The sequence below is a fragment of the Bremia lactucae genome, linkage group LG9, assembly GCF_004359215.1.
Source record: "Bremia lactucae strain SF5 linkage group LG9, whole genome shotgun sequence".
NCBI classification, from domain to species: domain Eukaryota; phylum Oomycota; class Peronosporomycetes; order Peronosporales; family Peronosporaceae; genus Bremia; species Bremia lactucae.
The window spans coordinates 3,548,814-3,566,170 of NC_090618.1; the positions used below are offsets into that span (position 1 = coordinate 3,548,814).

At 46.2% G+C, this 17,357-nt stretch overlaps 4 protein-coding genes across 4 annotated transcripts; 3 read left to right on the forward strand and 1 right to left on the reverse strand.

Annotated features, from left to right (window-relative positions):
• Window positions 1–4,257: 4,257 nt before the first annotated feature.
• On the forward strand, window positions 4,258–10,760 carry CCR75_005397 (uncharacterized protein; the record flags this gene model as incomplete). The annotated part of the gene is made up of 3 exons (XM_067963478.1): window positions 4,258–4,266; window positions 4,508–4,726; window positions 4,815–10,760. 3 exons carry the CDS (start codon window positions 4,258–4,260, stop codon window positions 10,758–10,760), a joined length of 6,174 nt encoding a protein of 2,057 aa, XP_067818294.1.
• Window positions 10,761–10,801: 41 nt separating this feature from the next.
• Window positions 10,802–12,630, forward strand: CCR75_005396 (uncharacterized protein; the record flags this gene model as incomplete). Its single annotated transcript, XM_067963477.1, has 2 exons — window positions 10,802–10,806; window positions 10,889–12,630. The coding sequence occupies 2 exons, from the start codon at window positions 10,802–10,804 to the stop codon at window positions 12,147–12,149; spliced, it is 1,266 nt and encodes a 421-aa protein (XP_067818293.1). The 3' UTR covers window positions 12,150–12,630.
• A 214-nt stretch (window positions 12,631–12,844) lies between these two features.
• On the forward strand, window positions 12,845–14,921 carry CCR75_005395 (uncharacterized protein). Its single transcript, XM_067963476.1, has 3 exons — window positions 12,845–13,167; window positions 13,230–13,314; window positions 13,391–14,921. The coding sequence occupies exons 1-3, from the start codon at window positions 13,052–13,054 to the stop codon at window positions 14,843–14,845; spliced, it is 1,656 nt and encodes a 551-aa protein (XP_067818292.1). The 5' UTR covers window positions 12,845–13,051; the 3' UTR covers window positions 14,846–14,921.
• On the reverse strand, window positions 14,912–16,001 carry CCR75_005394 (uncharacterized protein; the record flags this gene model as incomplete). The annotated part of the gene is made up of 2 exons (XM_067963475.1): window positions 14,912–15,682; window positions 15,748–16,001. 2 exons carry the CDS (start codon window positions 15,999–16,001, stop codon window positions 15,046–15,048), a joined length of 891 nt encoding a protein of 296 aa, XP_067818291.1. The 3' UTR covers window positions 14,912–15,045.
• Window positions 16,002–17,357: the final 1,356 nt, after the last annotated feature.

A 17,357-nucleotide genomic window follows, 5' to 3' on the forward strand; every position in this document is an offset into this window, starting at 1 on the left:
GCGTTAATGCAATACGATACAGACGGCGCGGAGCGCGTCGTCTGTTACCAATCGCATCAGCTGCAACCAGCTGAACGCAATTACCCAGTGCATGACAAGGAACTCCTTGCCATGAAATATGCATTCGCTAAATTTAGGGTCTATCTCCTCGGAGATAGACCGTTTATCGTATATACGACCATGCGTCATTACGCACGGCCGTAAATAGCCCACACCTCTCGCAAAGAATGGCGAGGTGGCTATCCTTCTTCGCGGAGTATAATATCTCCGTCGAGTATAAACCAAGACCACTTAAAATGTCGTCGCTGATACGTTATCACGCCGACCCGATTTCGAGTCAGCAGTGCACTCTAACAGTGAAATTTATCCCACTGTTGCAACACTCACTACGAGTGTTCCGTCATCAACCTTAGTTGATGACATAAAAAAAGCCTACAAAGAAGATAAGGACCTTCTATGTTTGATGGATCATTTAATGAAGACATCCAATAAAACTTTTAAAGATCTACCGGCTTTATATCGATCATCATCCGATCGATACACAACACGTAACGGCTTATTATATTACACAGCCGTTACCGGCGACACCCCACGTGGCGTCGTCCCAAATCACAATGATTTGCGCTTGCGCATCACGTATGAGTGTCACGATGCTCCAACAAATGGACATCGTGGACATGAGAAGACTTACCTCTCAGTAAGCCGCGACGTTTACTGGCGCCACCACTATCAGTTCGTGTGCAAGTACATTCGTGCTTGCGAGGTATGGCAACGGGTGAAGCCTAGCCCTTCATCCCGTGCGCCTCATCACCCTCTACCACTTCCGGCAGTGTGTTGGCAGTCCGTATCTATGGACTTCGTCTTCGGATTTCCCGAAGACGACCACAAAAACAATGAAATCCTTGTTTTTGTAGACAGATTCAGCAAGATGGTACATATTCCTGCAGTACCAGAGTCGATTACGGCTCCGGGTTGTGCCCGTGTCTTAATTGACACGGTATTCAAACTCCACAGTTTACCCCGTGAATTGGTCTCGGATAGTGATCCACGATTCACGGCGGAGTTCTGGCAATCCATGCTCCGATCTCTCGGAACACGGCTGACTATGTCAGTATCAAACAGAACGCGCAAATCGCGTGCTTCAAGAGATACTTCGAGGTTCACGTCTAATCGTATCCGAATTGGAGCGAGTTTTTACCGATGGTCGAATTCGCCATCAATAACTCGGTGCACGCGTCAACAACGCATACACCGTTCTTCGTGAATGGCTTACGCCATCCTCGCATTCCCACCCAATAAGAGGGATTCTCTAGTTTAAGGGGGATGGACTCGTACGAGTAAAACCATTTCTGGCTCATACTCATCACGCGTCGAAGTTAACAACGACGCGAGTGATGTCGATGTCGAAGAAATCGACATCGAAGAAGTCGATTTTGAGAAAGATCTCATGGCAGTGCGCACAAAGCGTACTAAAAATACACAACAAATGAGTTAGCAGAGGAATTTCTGCTGACTCGAGATTCAGTGATCCGTTTCGAAAAGGATTCCATTGCTAACGTAGTGGATCGTCAGAAACGGAACGCAGAAAAACATGGAAGAGCAAATGTTCATTCATTTAAAATTAATGATCTAGTGCTACTCTCTACGGCAAACTTACCTAAGCGTTAAGTCACTAATGTGGGTAGCAGTAAACTACTACCCAAGTCCATTCGGCCTTTCCGTGTACTGCATCGCAGAGGCAATGCGTACACAATAGAATTACCACGAAGGATGCGAACGCATCCTACGTTTTATGTTGGTCGGCTTCGCCCGAACCATCAGTACGCGGCTTCTTCAGGGGACGGATCTGACCACCCTTTTCAAGAATCCCTTAAAGATTCTTGTGATCGCGAACCAGATTCTCATGTTGAACCTGGAGTTTCTCATGCCGATTCCGAATACCCACGAAAGAGCGATGAGCTGACGACAGCTCAACACGAACAGCGCGGTATTTCCGTTCGTACTCCAACATGGAGTAGCACTCTTCAACGGTCTTCCAACCGCTCGATATAGTGAGCCTGCACCGTCTGCTCCAACGAGCGACGCTTGCCGCGCTCGTGGTTAAGTCCCTCCTTCAAATCATAGAGGAAGTGATCGGTTTTGTCGATCTTCGACATTAGATCCGACCCACGGTTCGGATCTAATTTTCCCTCCTACACCACAACCATTGGTGGATTGCCACGGTGGTCAACGTTTTCTTGTGGAACGTATCCAGAGCCACTGTGATGTGAAGGGGCAGCGAACGAGTTATCTTGTTCGCTGGCGTGGTTATCCACCTTCACTTGACAGCTGGGAGCCTCGTTCCCAGCTGGTTGCTGACGTTGAGGGCCTCGTCCGTCAGTATGACGAGACCCATCCGATGGTTCAGAAAGCCCCTCGGAAAACACGCGCCCCAGGCGCTTGTAAATCATTTGTAAAACGTCAATCGCATCCCGCATTTCAATAGAGATGCGAGCCCTTCTTCAGGGCGAAGAAAGGGAATAGACATCCCTATTTACTCTCTTCGTGTTGTCAACACAACACGGACAGGGATCACCCCACATGAGGCATGGAAGCCTAGCCTCACGTAACAACCGATGCAATTTATACTTTGCACCGGTTGGAGTTCGTTTCTCAAAAAACGACTCGTGTTAAGTTTTTGAAGCCAGGCTTCGCGTCCAATGTCTTTGACATTGCGAATGAACGCGATCCAGGCTTGCATAAGTGAGACTTTATCTTGCTTATTGTTGCCACTAAACCATTGATACTTTAGAAAAGCATCGAGATAAAAATCTTCCTCAGCGAGAAAGTTCTTCGCGCTGGGATCAAGGCCATGCAGCTTTGTCACAAAAAATAAGGGAAATTTATAGTGAGGAGTAGTCTCTCCAGACTAGCTATTGATTAGCCGTTCTGGCAAAAGCCGCGGCTTCTTTTCAGGGGCGAGATGAGACTCTTTATTGTCTTCACTTCCCTGAGTGGTACCAACTGAAGCAGGGGTACGACAAGAACTTTTCTTACGATTATTTACGCCATCGTCATCACCTTGCACAGAAACACGTGCAGGTGACCGTATGGGAGATCGAACGGGCGATGAGGGATCATCCTCATCGTCGGATCCAAATAGACTATTAACTCGTCTATCAGAATTAGCCTTCTCATTCGAAGGCTCATAGTCAGCCGCCTGACGTCTATCAGGCGACTGTTCGATTCTCCCCGAGTCGGTTATTTCGTCCGACTCGCATTCGTAGTCGACCTCCAAAGAGGGGTCGTATTCACGTGGTGAATCACCATGTGCACTCGCAACATCTAGTGTTGTGCGAGTGGGAGACACTACGGCAGACGTTCCGTCTGCCGCAAGAGATAACAGTGCGTCACCCGCGGCTGCATGAACCGCAGCCGAAGGCGCAGCACTATCAACACCCCGCATGAATTTGTTCTTCATGCGATGGAATAAAAATGATGGTTCTGACCAATAATTATCATTTTTAAGATTAAGTGGTCACAAAGTGACCACTCCATCCAATGACAGTCAGAGTGATCGTCGTTTAAGGGAGGGTGATGTAACGGGTTGTATCGTAACATGAAATTAACACTTAAAGGTTGTTAATTAATATATTATGTAAAGGTAGATAATATTTGTAGGATATCACTTTATATAGTAATGTTCAGAAATCTTATCCATAAATAGGTATATGCCATTATATATATTTATCCAGCATACTAATCAGCTGTAAACGTAAACAAATAGAGAGAGACAAATAAGATTTCAATTGCATGTTTAGTTAATTTATAATTAAGTTAGCATTGACAGGTAGAAAGAAGAGATACTTAATTATATTAATACAGTTTTCATTTATCCCTCTTTAAGCTAGTTGTCTTAAAGAGAAGTCTTTCTCTGCACGTTCTAGTGTACGTGAAATAACGTAAGGCACCACTCGCAACTGAAGCAGTGCGAAGTGGAATTGTGCTCAAGCAGTACAAGTCGTAGTGCCCCGTTACACCCGTTACACAAATCAACAGTAATCGTGTCATGTAACCTTAAAGTTGCGACTTCAGGACTGGAATAGTGATTTTCCAGAAATGTGCTGGCCCATTGTTTATCGCACAATACAATCACAGCAGCATCGTGAAGTGTTGCTGTTTATTTTTCGAATACGTTAGAAACTGTAAGTCATTAAAAGATACTGTCATTTTTCGTAAGGGGAGGATGTAATCCGATTAAAACAAATAAGTCAAGCAATGAATACGGTATTATGTCATTATGTCTTTATATCTATTTTATTCCTTGTCACAGGCCATCCATTTCTTTTCATAATCTCAAAATTAATTATAATATTCTTGAAAATATTGAACCAATCACGTGACGATACACGCACTCCTGCTTTTTAGCTCAGTGCGCACAGAATCGACCGCCATGGTGCGTATCAAGGCCACCTGCACAAAAAAACTGCAATTTTGATCTCTAATTGCTATAATTATTCATCGTAAGGTCAAGCACAGCAATTCTAGCGCGACGGTGGAGGCCATTGAGCTGTCGAGCTCCAGCTCCGAATGCGAGATGACACTGGAAGACTCGGCTCTAACGAAACGACCCAAACTGTGCACAAGACGCAGGAATGAAGTCGACGAGGCTAGGAATCATAGCTTTAATTCGCCACACGCTGACCGCCCAGCCAAAAGGCGACGCCAAACGAGCATGCAGATCAAGGTACAGCTTCTTCTTTGGAATGGGATCTTTGGTTAATTTTAACCAATGACTATCCTTTGCTTATTGATATGATGTTATCAATGGACAGCATATTAAACATGAAGAACAAGAGGAAGATGAGATGGAGGAAGTGGATGAAGACGCCACGGAGGATTATGTTGACCACGTAGAGGCCTCATCAGAGGATGAAGAGCCAGAATTTGATCGGAATCGGCGACGTAGTGGACGCCACCGCAAATCCGCTCAGCCTGTGACGAACTTGTCGAACGACGATTTTGTCATGAGCAGTGACGACGAAGATGAAAAGCGAAAGTCCAAGTCCAAAGCGAAACAGAAGGCGAATAGGAAGGCGAGAGCAAAGAAAAAAAGAGCATTGGCAGAGTCGAGTGAGGAGGCGGATAGTGCCAATGATAGCGACGACGACGGAGAAGAACCCGAATCGGATGGGTTTATTATTGACAAGATCCTGGCTTGCGAAGTGCACACGCAAAAGGAGTGGAAGAAAATCTGCTGGAACAAGACCACTCGCTTTTTGACACACTGCTCAATATTCTTGCCTCCTGAGGATGAGAAAAATGAAGACAAGGAAGAGGTTGGGGAGGATCAAGAGCAAGAGCGATGCAAAGATTCCGCGACTGATGAGAATGTGGTCGACGATACTGGAGAAGAGCGATTCCTAGTGAAATGGAAGACGCTGTCATATCTTCATGCTAGCTGGCAAACAGAAGATGAATTGCTCGAGACAGACAAGAGCGCAAAAGGGAAGATACAGCGATTTCGTGAGAAAGAACCTGCTCTCTACACCCAAGAAATACAAGGAGACGAATACTTTAATCCGGAATTTCGAAGCGTGGATCGGATTCTTGAGATTAGTGACAAACCACTCGATGATTTTGCCCCCGATGATGCTGCGAACAATGAAAGCAACCTTCAGTATTTTCTTATCAAGTGGAAGGCTCTTTCGTACGATGATATTACTTGGGAGCGGGAAGATGATGTCGGCGATGACGCGGCTTTAAAGCAGTACAACGATCGGATTATTAGAGCCTCTAAGCGCTATAAAAAAATAGCATTTGGAAAAGCCGTGTCGCACACCAAGCGCAAGAATTTCAGGGGCTACACTGCCGAGTCTCCTCCACCATGCAAAAAAGAACAAAATTTTGTGCTGCGTGAATATCAGCTCACAGGAGTCAATTGGCTGCTATTTAATTGGTACCAAAAACGTAACTCGATGCTTGCAGATGAAATGGGTCTTGGAAAAACTGTGCAGACGGTCATGTACATTAATCATCTTGCTGTCGTGGAGCATACACCCCAACCTTTTATTATTGTGGCCCCACTTTCGACGTTGGGTCACTGGCAACGCGAATTCGACAGCTGGACCAACCTTAATGCCGTTGTCTATCATGGTTCCGCTGCCGCACGAGAAATTTTGCAGAAATACGAGTTTTTCATGTCAGAAGACGAACTAGTGCGTGCCGATGAGCTAATAGGAAACAGTAGCAGCAGCAAATTGGCTACCTCGCGTCAAAAACGCAGCTGCTACCGTTTTGATGTGCTGATTACCACTTTTGAAATGGCTTCCGCAACCGACTTGTACAAATTGGCTCAAATTGATTGGCAACTGATGGTTGTGGACGAAGCTCATCGTCTTAAGAACCGGAATTCGAAGCTATCAAATATCCTGCATACAAGGTATACGTATGAAAACATGTTGCTGCTGACTGGGACACCGCTTCAAAATAACGTTGAGGAACTTTGGGTGCTGCTAAACTTCCTCGACACCGAGAATTTTGCTTCAAAAGAAAACTTTCTCGAAAAGTTTGGTGAATTGACAGATTCTGCACAGGTTGAGCGCTTGCACATGGAGCTTAAACCGTACTTGCTTCGCCGCATGAAAGAAGACGTCGAAAAGTCGCTAGCTCCGAAAGAGGAGACTATTATCGAAGTCGAGCTCACCGTGCTTCAAAAACAATATTATCGCGCCATTTACGAAAAGAATACCGAGTTTCTGTCAAGAGGTGGCAAGAAAGGAGATACGCCGAGCTTGATGAATGTTTTAATGGAGCTCCGTAAGTGTTGCAACCATCCCTTTCTCGTGAAGGGGGTGGAGGAGCGCGAAGTGAAGCGTCGAGAAAAACAAAGCGGAGTGTCGAAAGAGGAAATTGAACGAAAAGTTAGCGAAAGTCTCGTGGATACATCGGGCAAGTTGGTTCTTCTCGACAAGCTATTGCCGCGCTTGAAAGACTCTGGGCATCGCGTGCTGATTTTCTCGCAATTCAAAATAATGTTGGACATTCTGCAGGATTACTTATCGCTACGTCGCTACAACGGTGAGCGCATTGATGGCAATATAACCGGCAATGAGAGACAGTCAGCAATTGATCGATTCTGTCGCGAAGGAAGTAACTCTTTTATCATGCTATTGAGCACCCGTGCAGGTGGTGTGGGCATTAATTTGACAGCTGCTGATACTGTGATAATATACGACAGCGACTGGAATCCGCAAAATGACCTTCAGGCGCAAGCGCGTTGTCATCGAATTGGTCAGAAGAAAAGTGTGAAAATCTATCGACTACTCACATCGAAAACATACGAGCTGCACATGTTTCACAAAGCGTCGTTAAAGCTCGGACTGGATCAAGCGGTGCTAGGAGGTGTAAAGAATGATGACCCGGTTGCAAAACTTAAAGGCAAAGCAAAGTCAAAGAAGGCTAATGATCGCATGTCGAAAGAAGAGATTGAAAATTTGCTGAAACATGGCGCGTATGAGATGTTCAAGGAGAAAGAAAGTGAAGCCGAGGCAGCAAGCAAACAATTCGGAGAGGAAAGCATCGATCAAATTCTTAGCCGTAGTACCACAATTGTGCATGATCCAACTCGAGATGTTGACGGAAATGAGAAGAAGAGCGTGATGTCTTCGTTTTCGAAGGCAACTTTTGTGAGTTCGACTAATCCGGACGAAGAGGTAGACGTTGACGACCCTAATTTTTGGACAAAGGTCATTGGTTTGAATGGAGTTGAGGAACAAAAGACGACGGAGCCGTCGCCTCTGCAAAAAAGGCGGTGCCGACGGAAGGTGAAGTCCTACGTGATGGATGACGACAAGGCCGAGAGCGGAGAGGAATCGACGAATTCTCGAAAAAAATTGTTTCCGGAGCTCGGTATTCAAAAAGACGAAGAATTTGTAGTTTCCGAAGACAATGATGATGACTCGAGCGATGCTGCAATGGAAGTCGGCGCCGAGTCTGTCAATAGTCGAGGAAAACGCTCGAAACAGCCGGTGCTGCCGATCTATCACTACGGAGACCAAATTGCTGATCTTCTCGGGTGTTTTGGATACGGGCGATGGGGCGATATGAAACAATATGCTCGAGATTTGGAAATTTACTCAGATAGCGAATTAAGCAAATTTGCTCAAGAATATGTAATTGGAATGATACGCGTAACCACGGCGATAGCGACTTTCGGGCGAATTGGATTGGAATTGCGTCCAAGTCAAGTTTACATGATATCGTTTGCAGACGCTGGCTTGACATCACCATTGGAGAAGTATGCTTTTGAGCTGAGCTTGTCAGTCCGTCACTATTCCTTTCTTACGCCCATGCTCAAGGATATGCGACTTGCTAATCTTTTGGCTGTAGGGGTGCCTATACAAATGTGGATTTCAGATTATAAGGTTCAAACTGCACGTAATTTACGTGCCAAGTTGCATCAGATTGATACGATGTTTAGACTGAACGAGTTTGTGCGGCTTAAATGTGCAAACATGCCAGCGCTTGTTAGCGTTATTGAAGGCCTGCAAAAGGTTGGAAGCGAAGCTGAGGTCAATAAACTGATTGAGACTGGTACACTGCCGTCATCTCTTGACACGAGTCATAGTGATAAAACAGGGGAAGCCGCAACTGTCATGGAGACGGGAGAGGCTGTCGCAAAGCTTTTATCTAAGCAAACAACCGCCGTTATAAATAATGAAAGTGAAGGCACTAAAGGCGCAGACCAAAGCCATGTTGTTACATCCGCGGCTTCTGCCAACAGTAAAATAATGACCTCTTCCGAATGTGAGGATTCTTTTGCAAAACCTGTGGAAGCTAAAATAATTTCTCAAGACGGGCATGCTAAGTCAGCGCTTTCAACAGGTAGTGCTCCCAACGAGAAATTGACAATGACACTCACTGAGGATACATTAGTGACGAATTGCACCTCAAAGTCTTCAAAAAACTCCGTTGCAAGCATTGTAACAAATGCCGGTGACAGCATGTGCAAAATTGATGCGATAAACCTTTTGATACCAAGTGGCGGAAAAGTTGAGACTGTTGCTGCTGCACGTGGCGAAATAACATCTTTTGGAGAGGACGAGAAGGTGCTTTCCAAGGAGCATGGTTTAAAAAGTAATGCACCATCCAAGGCCCTGACTTCGCACGAGCTCGAACAAGAGAGAACTGAAGACCGGAAGCAGGCATTGCAAATTCTCCGATCGCTAGTCCCTTTGAACGCACCCGAGCCGGTTGCACCTTGGTGGATTTATCGTGTCGATGACGTAATGCTCATGATTCACGTACATCGCGAGGGATGGTTGAGAGGACGACTACCGTCAAGCCGCATCGTGGATTCAACATTCTTTGGTGAGCGTGCGAAACGGTATCCACTAGCTATATGGCCAAACGTGGCTAGCCTCAACCGGCGCCTAAAGATTCTAGTGCACTCATGGACAGCGTATGAAACCAATCACGTTGCGACTTCTGCGACATCAGTAGAGACATTGACAAACGTAACGTCTACGAAGAATCTGCAACAGCAACGGCTTCATCAAGAATTGCAGCAGCAATTGCTACGTCTCCACGAGCACCAAAGTACTCTGCAAGTACATCAAAAATCAAGTGTGTCGATTGATAACGTGCGTCACAACCAATTTGCAAAGCTTGTGTTTTCGTACGGCATCCCAGACATGAGTGTATGCCGTGACAATCGCGAGCGCAACGAAAAGTGGCGCTACTTTCTGCAGGACAGTCAGCTTCAGATTGGAGACTGTCCGTTGGAGGAAGTTGTGGCGGAAGCGCGAGATCTCGAGCTTCTATGTCGCCGACGCCTGCTACCTGGGGCGAACGCGTTGGGAGATCGAATTGTGAGTGAGGCGAACTCCATTCTGGGTGGAAAGCGTGGCATTTGGCTTCTCTCGATTACGCAATGCCGACGATTGCTGCACCGCGTCGATCTTTTCCGGCTTTTACGTTCTCAAATTCTCATTCTACCTCCGAGTCAGCTTGTCGAGTTGGTCAGTCGAGTTGTCAAGGCCAGAGCCACGTCGACGACGTTTCCAGCTTGGTGGAGCAGTCCACGACACGACATTTTGCTACTCCAAGGCGTTGAATGCTACGGACTGGATGAACTCTTGTCATCCGTTTGGAAACTCCCGCTGTTTAGCTCGGCAAATACGACGAAGAATTACCCAAGCTCGAGTTGGGTGGAAAATTATGTGACGGCGCTTGCTTTGACTTGCCACAATGTGATCGCGAAGGCGCGCACGTATCAAAAACGACAAGTTATTGACTTGAGCAAGGATGAAGCGAGTAGTGGCGTTGCGACCGAGTATGATCGGCGGTCGGAGATGAATCAAAAGGTGGAAAACATGCGCCGAGTTCGAGAAATTCAAAGTATGCGCGAAGAAGACCCGACTTATGCTGCATCAGTTCGGTTGCGACAGCAGTCTGAAAGCAGTGCAAGACAAGAGATCAAGCAACGCGAGGAGGTGGCTTTAAACGCGATTACACCAGTCCAAACGCCCTTGAAGTCAGGTGACGAGGTGGAGCAAATGAAGCGAGAAGACCCGTACAGTTCTCCATGCGTTCGAGACCTGTGGGCGGACGACCAGATCAAGCGCGATGAGATTAAGAAAAGCCGATCATGCTTGTCTGGGGAGGGTGCCGCAAGTTGTCACGACATCAAAGGTGCTGCCACTGCAGCAGTGGAGACCAAAGATGTGCATTTGTGGGATGTCATTGTGATTGACTCGTCCGATTCTGACTCGAAGTAGCTCTCTTCGATCAAAGCGCCTCCCTCTATAGTGGCCATTCCATGCTGTACTGTATTAAGACACAATAATGTAACACGAAGGTGCAAAGGAACGAGAATTCTTTTTTTAATTTCAATATATATTTGTAGATATTCGAGAAAAGCGATGGCAGCGGAGCAAGCGAAATCCCGCGGCAACCGGGCCTTTGCGGCGGGGCTCTTTTCCGACGCCGTGGCTTGTTTCTCTGAAGCTCTGGCCGTGGCCCCAAGTGATTCAAACGCGCATGTCTTTTACAGCAACCGATCGGCAGCACAGCTGAAGCTCAATAAAGCCAACGAAGCGCTGAATGACGCAGACCAGTGCATTGCGCTCCAGCCTACGTGGACGAAGGGATACTCGCGCCGCGGCGCGGCGCTCTATGCTCTAGGGCGCTACACCGACGCGTATAGGGCATACAAAGATGGATTAAGTCAGGACGCGTCGAATACAGGACTGCTCGAAGGGCTTCGTGCCGTCGAAGCCAAATTGGTCACCCCTGGAACAACCACGTCTTCCTCTTCGACCTCGACGCCGCATGCAACTACCACTTTAACGACATTTCTTTTCGGTAGCAAGCACAATATGTTCCAATTGTACCAGTTCCTACTACGGATTTTATTGCTGCTCTGCTTTGGAAATTTCTGGGTCCCCACGTTGCTCTCCAGCTCCGTTGCCTACGCCAACTTTTTCAAGCTGTCACTAGTAAATCACGCCAGTTTCTTAGCTTTTACGCACGGAATCCCGAAGTGGAGTGCTAGCTACGCCCAGCGACTGCTTCTAGACCCTGCAGCTCAGCTTTTCTTCTTCTGCCTCGTGTTCTGGGTCTCTGAACCCCACGGGTTGGCCATGATGCCAGTCTTTTTGCTCGAGATCGTGCACTACTTTGCGTACTTGAATTCCTTAATGCAAGTCCTGGGACTATCTGACTCGAGCGTGGTGAAGATTGTGACTAGCAAGGCGCTGGTGCCTCTTACAGCGCTAGTCATCAGCGACCCCAGCTTCCCAGCGCTAAGCACGCGAGCCAAGTGGGCGAAACTGTACACACGCGTGCCGCAAATAGCAGCGAATATTGATGTCGCCATCGGCTTTGCGCTGCTTTTCGAGATGCTCACACCATCCCGCAACTTCCTGCTGCTCGTGTTGTATTGGCAAGTGCTGCGGGTGCGGTACATGATCTCGCCCCACTTGCAAGAGGCTTTCCGCTCTTTGCACGCAACTATTCTCACGTTTGTCAACTCGCCTCGGTGCCCTGCGGTGATTGGCATTGTCTACGGCAAGCTTTATGCGTTCATAAGTAAGATGGGCGACGCTGCAGCCCAGCAGCAGGCTGCTGGTGCCGGAGGACTGGCTTCACGCTGTAACGTCATGTAGGCGACGGATGACAAGCAATGACAGCGGAATGGAAGACGTTGCGAATGGTTTGAGCTTCTCATGATCGAAACAATACTCTTAGGTATCAAAATCTTTTTAAGAAATTCTAGGTTTCAATTTATTTAGCTCTTGTGCACTTTGGGATGAATGGAGACATTGGAGCTATAGAAAAGGCACTATTTTACTTAACATCAGATGCAATATTTTTTCTGCTTTAATTATCCTCGTTTACGACGCCTCTAAGTAAAAATAATGCACCGAAGTTTGATCATTGACCGAAGCCGAATATTATATTGCATTTTTTTGCGTGCAGCCTGTTGCGGCTGCACCGTATTGCTCATTGCAAACTTTTTATAGATATCGAGAGCCCGACTATAGAAGTGACAACATAAATTTTACGTTGAAGGTCATTACGAATGATAATTTTGTTTAAGTTTCTCATTCGACTACAGATTTCGGCTGTTGGCATATCTCGACTTCTTAGAAACTGGCTGCGACCTGCATAGAGTTCCACCTTTAATCAATCCAGTAACTAATGGTGAGCTTAGGAACCACCTCTATAGAATTGTTCTCCAGAAGCACTATTTACCGTGCCTTTAAGATTTGAGCTTCACTTCGTCTGTCAAAATGTCCGTTACTATTCTCCACCCAAATTTGCACTTAGCAAAAACTATTAAAAAACAAGCGCATCTATTGAAGGTTTCAGATAGGCTATATCGTGCAGTGGAAGTTTTATAGTTGCGCTCTTTCTAGATTGTAAGCGTCTCGTAAGCTTTGCAGCAATCTCACAAGAATTCACTGCATCCGCAAAACCTTGAGTAGGTCGGGCGTGGACTTTGCAACTGGTGTCGTAACTTGCACCTACACCTTTCGCACTTAGCGTATAACAATAAGAAAGCTTAATGCGTCTTCCTTTCGATGCTGTACTGGAAGCAGAGTGCCAGCACGGGGGTCAATCCACTCAAAAGAAGCGTCTTGTACCCACACCTGAGCAAACGTGCGAGGCAACTTACGTTAGGTGCGCGATGCGGGCACGTGGGTCTAGAAATGTCTCGTGTGATTAATAAATGCCTTAAGTAGTGACGACGGATCCGTTGGTGTATCACCCATGGCTGCATCAAGCCAGATAGAGGCAATAAAATTGTTAATGGGACGCCGTGAACAAGTAGGAGATGAAAGTGCTTCGTACAATTACTTGGCGATAGATTACTGACGAAGTCGTGTCCATTATCTTCTGGTAGGAGCTTCAACAAGCAGCCGAGTATGGACTGGGACTGCTGGAGGCTAATGAAGAGCTTCAGATGGAGGCTGCGGCGTTAAAAATTCGTTTGGAGACCGAAACGCACGAGATTTCAGTGGAGCGGGACACGTGGCAACGTCGGACAGCACACGCACAACAAGAGTCGGCGCAATGGGAGCGCAAGTTCTTACGCGTTAAGGAAGAGATGGCGGGTCTGGCCGAAGAGTTCGAGCAATTCATCGATCGCTGTCAATGTCGTAGAGGGGAGTCTAAAGCCACAAGCAATGACCGAAGGCATTTGCATCAATTAGACACAATTGCTCAACTTGAGGCCGAGCTCCAAGAACTTCACGCTGCAGAGCGGTTAAACGAAGCGGAACTCGCGTTCTTGAGGCAATTTAAAAAGCAGGCAGAGCAGCAGCAACAAGAAGCTCTCGAGTGTGAGGCATTGGTCGCTCAGAGTGAAGAGTCGTATCGGAAACAGGTGGAGGCAGAGCGTAGAAAAATGCAACAATTACTTGCAAAAGACAAGAGTGAAGTAAAGCTGTGGCGCAAAACTGCTCATTTGTACGAGGCGGAAGCCAAAGAACTGCGAAAACAATTAATTCTGGCAGAAGAGGCTCGAGATGACGCCGAGGTGCGCAGCAATGGATTGAGCGAGTTGTTGCTCTCCTCTAAGTCGCGGTGTAATCGATTGGAGCGAGAATTGGAGCTCTTGGAACACGTGTCGTACTTTACGCAGGCAAGTGTCGATCGTGACGACGAAGAAAGTGATTCGGACGACGAAAGTATCAAAATAAAGGAGTTTGAAACGGATATGGAGCACAACAAGCCGCAAGTCACGAGTGTTCATAGTACGGTGACTAAATGTGCTGCGGTGGCTACGCCATCTCCTTTAAGGATGAAGCGTAGACGATCTTTCTTCGCGGAGACTCAGGTGTCGTCCTCATCGATTGCTGTTGTGGCACAAGACGGCTCCAAAGCACCAGTGTCCGAGTCGGAGATGAATACGCACAAGAAACTCTACCACTACTTCTACCTAACGGCAATAAGTATTATTAATGAGAACAATTTGCACGACCGGTGCTTTAGTTCCTCAAGTCGCGTTACGATTGAGATGTGGTACCGTGAGATTCTTGCACGAGATGTTCCCTTCCTCCTGTGGCACTCGTGGCTTATCAATCGCATTAGTCACGTGGCTGCGTCAGTGCACGAAGACGACAATTTGCAGCATCCTTCGCCAAATTCATCTTTTGTGGGCTCAGCTTTAAGTGATGCTTTTCACGCATTTTTGCTTCGAAAGAAAAGTCACAACGAGTCGAAACAGTTATCACCAAAGACATCATCTCCAGCGACCTCACCAGCGGTTCGCGTGCCGCTTCCAATGGCACGGGCATTCTTTCGCTTGCTTCGTAAGAATACACACGCAGAAGCAGGCTCTGTGCCGGATTCCTAGGCCGTTTGTACACATGTCAAAAGTAGCTCGACACCTTTATATCAATGTATCAAATATATAACCGATTGGAAAAGCAGTATATTGGCAGGGGCAAAGACAAATTTCCGAATAGTCGAATTAAGGACTTTCGGTTTCGTGATTTTATAAAAAGCTTCATTGCATCAAAATAAACAGTTTCTGTTTTATAAGCATGTTATGCACTAAGACAGGCCGGTAAGAATTGAAGTGATGAATCCGAAACCCAAAACCAGACCAAGCTTAGCAAATTGGCCGGGAAGGTGATTTAGTCGCTCGAGCCGGAAATCCTCGCTGATAGTTTTAACCTTGACAACCGTTGCGACCAGCAATATGTTTCCCAAGTGCCCCATCACAATTCCCGCCACAAGCACGACACCATAGAACGATACCACTAACAGCAGAAAGCATTGAAAGGTCCACTGGAACCCCAACCTTAGCGCTAACGATGTTTCCGACCGTCCTATGCGTCGGGCAAATGGCGCGTCTCGGGCACTGTCTAGGAAAGAAAAAGCCCATGTGTAGAGCATTACAATATATGCGTACAGGACGATGGCCCACGGCACCTCTGCGACGAGGTAAAAACTTGTTCCTATCATCAAGACTGGACCAATCGTCCACGCTGTCACAGCTTCTTTTGCTCCCACTAGCAAAGCCTCATCACCAAGTCGACAGTAAATAAGCGCCAATGTGGCGAGTACCACCAAGCATCTAGTTGCTTCAATACTTTTGGCACAAACGACATGCGTTAATCCAAGTAGAGTCAGCTGTAGACCGTAAAACAAAAAGGACCAGCGGCGAATTTGTGTCAATGACAACAAGCTGGAGTCATTTAAAACGAGTCAGAGCCAATAAATTCAAAAGATCACCTCAACACGCACACTTACTTGAGAACAATCTTAACGTCTTTAGTTTCAGATTTAATGGGCTGCAACGTGCGCTGAAAGTTACTGTAGACGGCGTTGAGGTTGCTGAGCAATTGCGACAACATAGCGCAGACCAGGATCGCAACAACGTCCAGCTGCAGAAATGAAATATTGTGCGATCGGTGCAATAGACTCACGGATATTAGAATGGGAAATGCAGAGACAAACAACGTCTGAGGGCTTAGAGCACTTCGAACACTTCTAGCGTACTCCATGCTTTGGCTCATGTTCCTAACCTATTATGTCGAATAAAATATCTTTTCTGTACTAGGGCACATTCATTAATTAATAAACCTCTGTAATTAAATTATTAAATGCAATTTGAGCTCACGTTTCTTTTAAATTTATTATTCATATAACTTTTCTTGAAGAAAAAATCAGATACTGTATAATAATCCAAAGCACTACCTACTAACGTCTGAAAAAATCTCGTATGTCAGGCTGAAACCTTTGGTTTGTGCGGATTTCTCCAACCCGGTCCTTCATCTGCTGTATTGACTTGAGGAACCCCAGCGCATCGCCATCCTGTTGCAGCCAGAATGTCTCAAGCATTTCGAGTGCTTTCTGAGCATCCACGACAGTCATCTTAGGCAATTCCTGGCTGTCATCCTGCTCGTCCTCAGGCTGAGTCGGAAGGTGGTCCTCAATTATATCATCCACGTCTGAAATGTATGATGTAATCCGCTCAGCACAATTGTTTAGCAGGTTGCGGATGTCCATCAGGTTGGGATACCTAAAGTGTAACGGGGTGTATCGTTACATGACATTAACACTTAAAGGTTGTTAATTAATATATTATCTAAAAGGTAGATAATATTTGGAGGATATTATTTTATATAGTAATATTCAGAATTCTTATCGATAAATAGGTAAAGGCCATTATATCTATTTATTCCGCAGACTAATCAGCTGTAGGAGTAATCAAAGAGAGTTACAGATAAGAGATAAGAATTCATTTACATGTTTAGTATTAGATTATAATTAAGTTAGCATTTACAAAGATAGAACAAGAGACACTTAATTATATTTAATACAGTTTTCATTTTACCCTCTTAAGCTAACTACCTTAAGAGAAATCTTCCTCTGCACGTACAGTGTACGTCAATTAACGTAGGGCACCACTCGCAACTGAAGCAGTGCGAAGTGGACTTGTACTGAAACAGTACAAGTCATAGTGCCCCGTTACACCTGGTAGCACTTTGTAGTCCGTCCAAGGACCACATTTCCCACATCTAACATGGACATGTTAGATGATAGTGGGAATACGCATCACGTTTCCCCTGAAAGCTACTCCTTTCTAAGTGATATAGAAAGGAGTGCGGTTGAACGAATGAGTTCGACCGTAGGAAACGATGCAATCCTGGCATTGCTGTCCAACTTCATCTAACATGTCCATGTTAGATGTGGGAAATGTGGTCCTTGGACGGACTACAAAGTGCTACCAGGTGTAACGGGGCACTATGACTTGTACTGTTTCAGTACAAGTCCACTTCGCACTGCTTCAGTTGTGAGTGGTGCCTTACGTTAGGTGACGTACACTGTACGTGCAGAGGAAGACTTCTCTTAAGGTA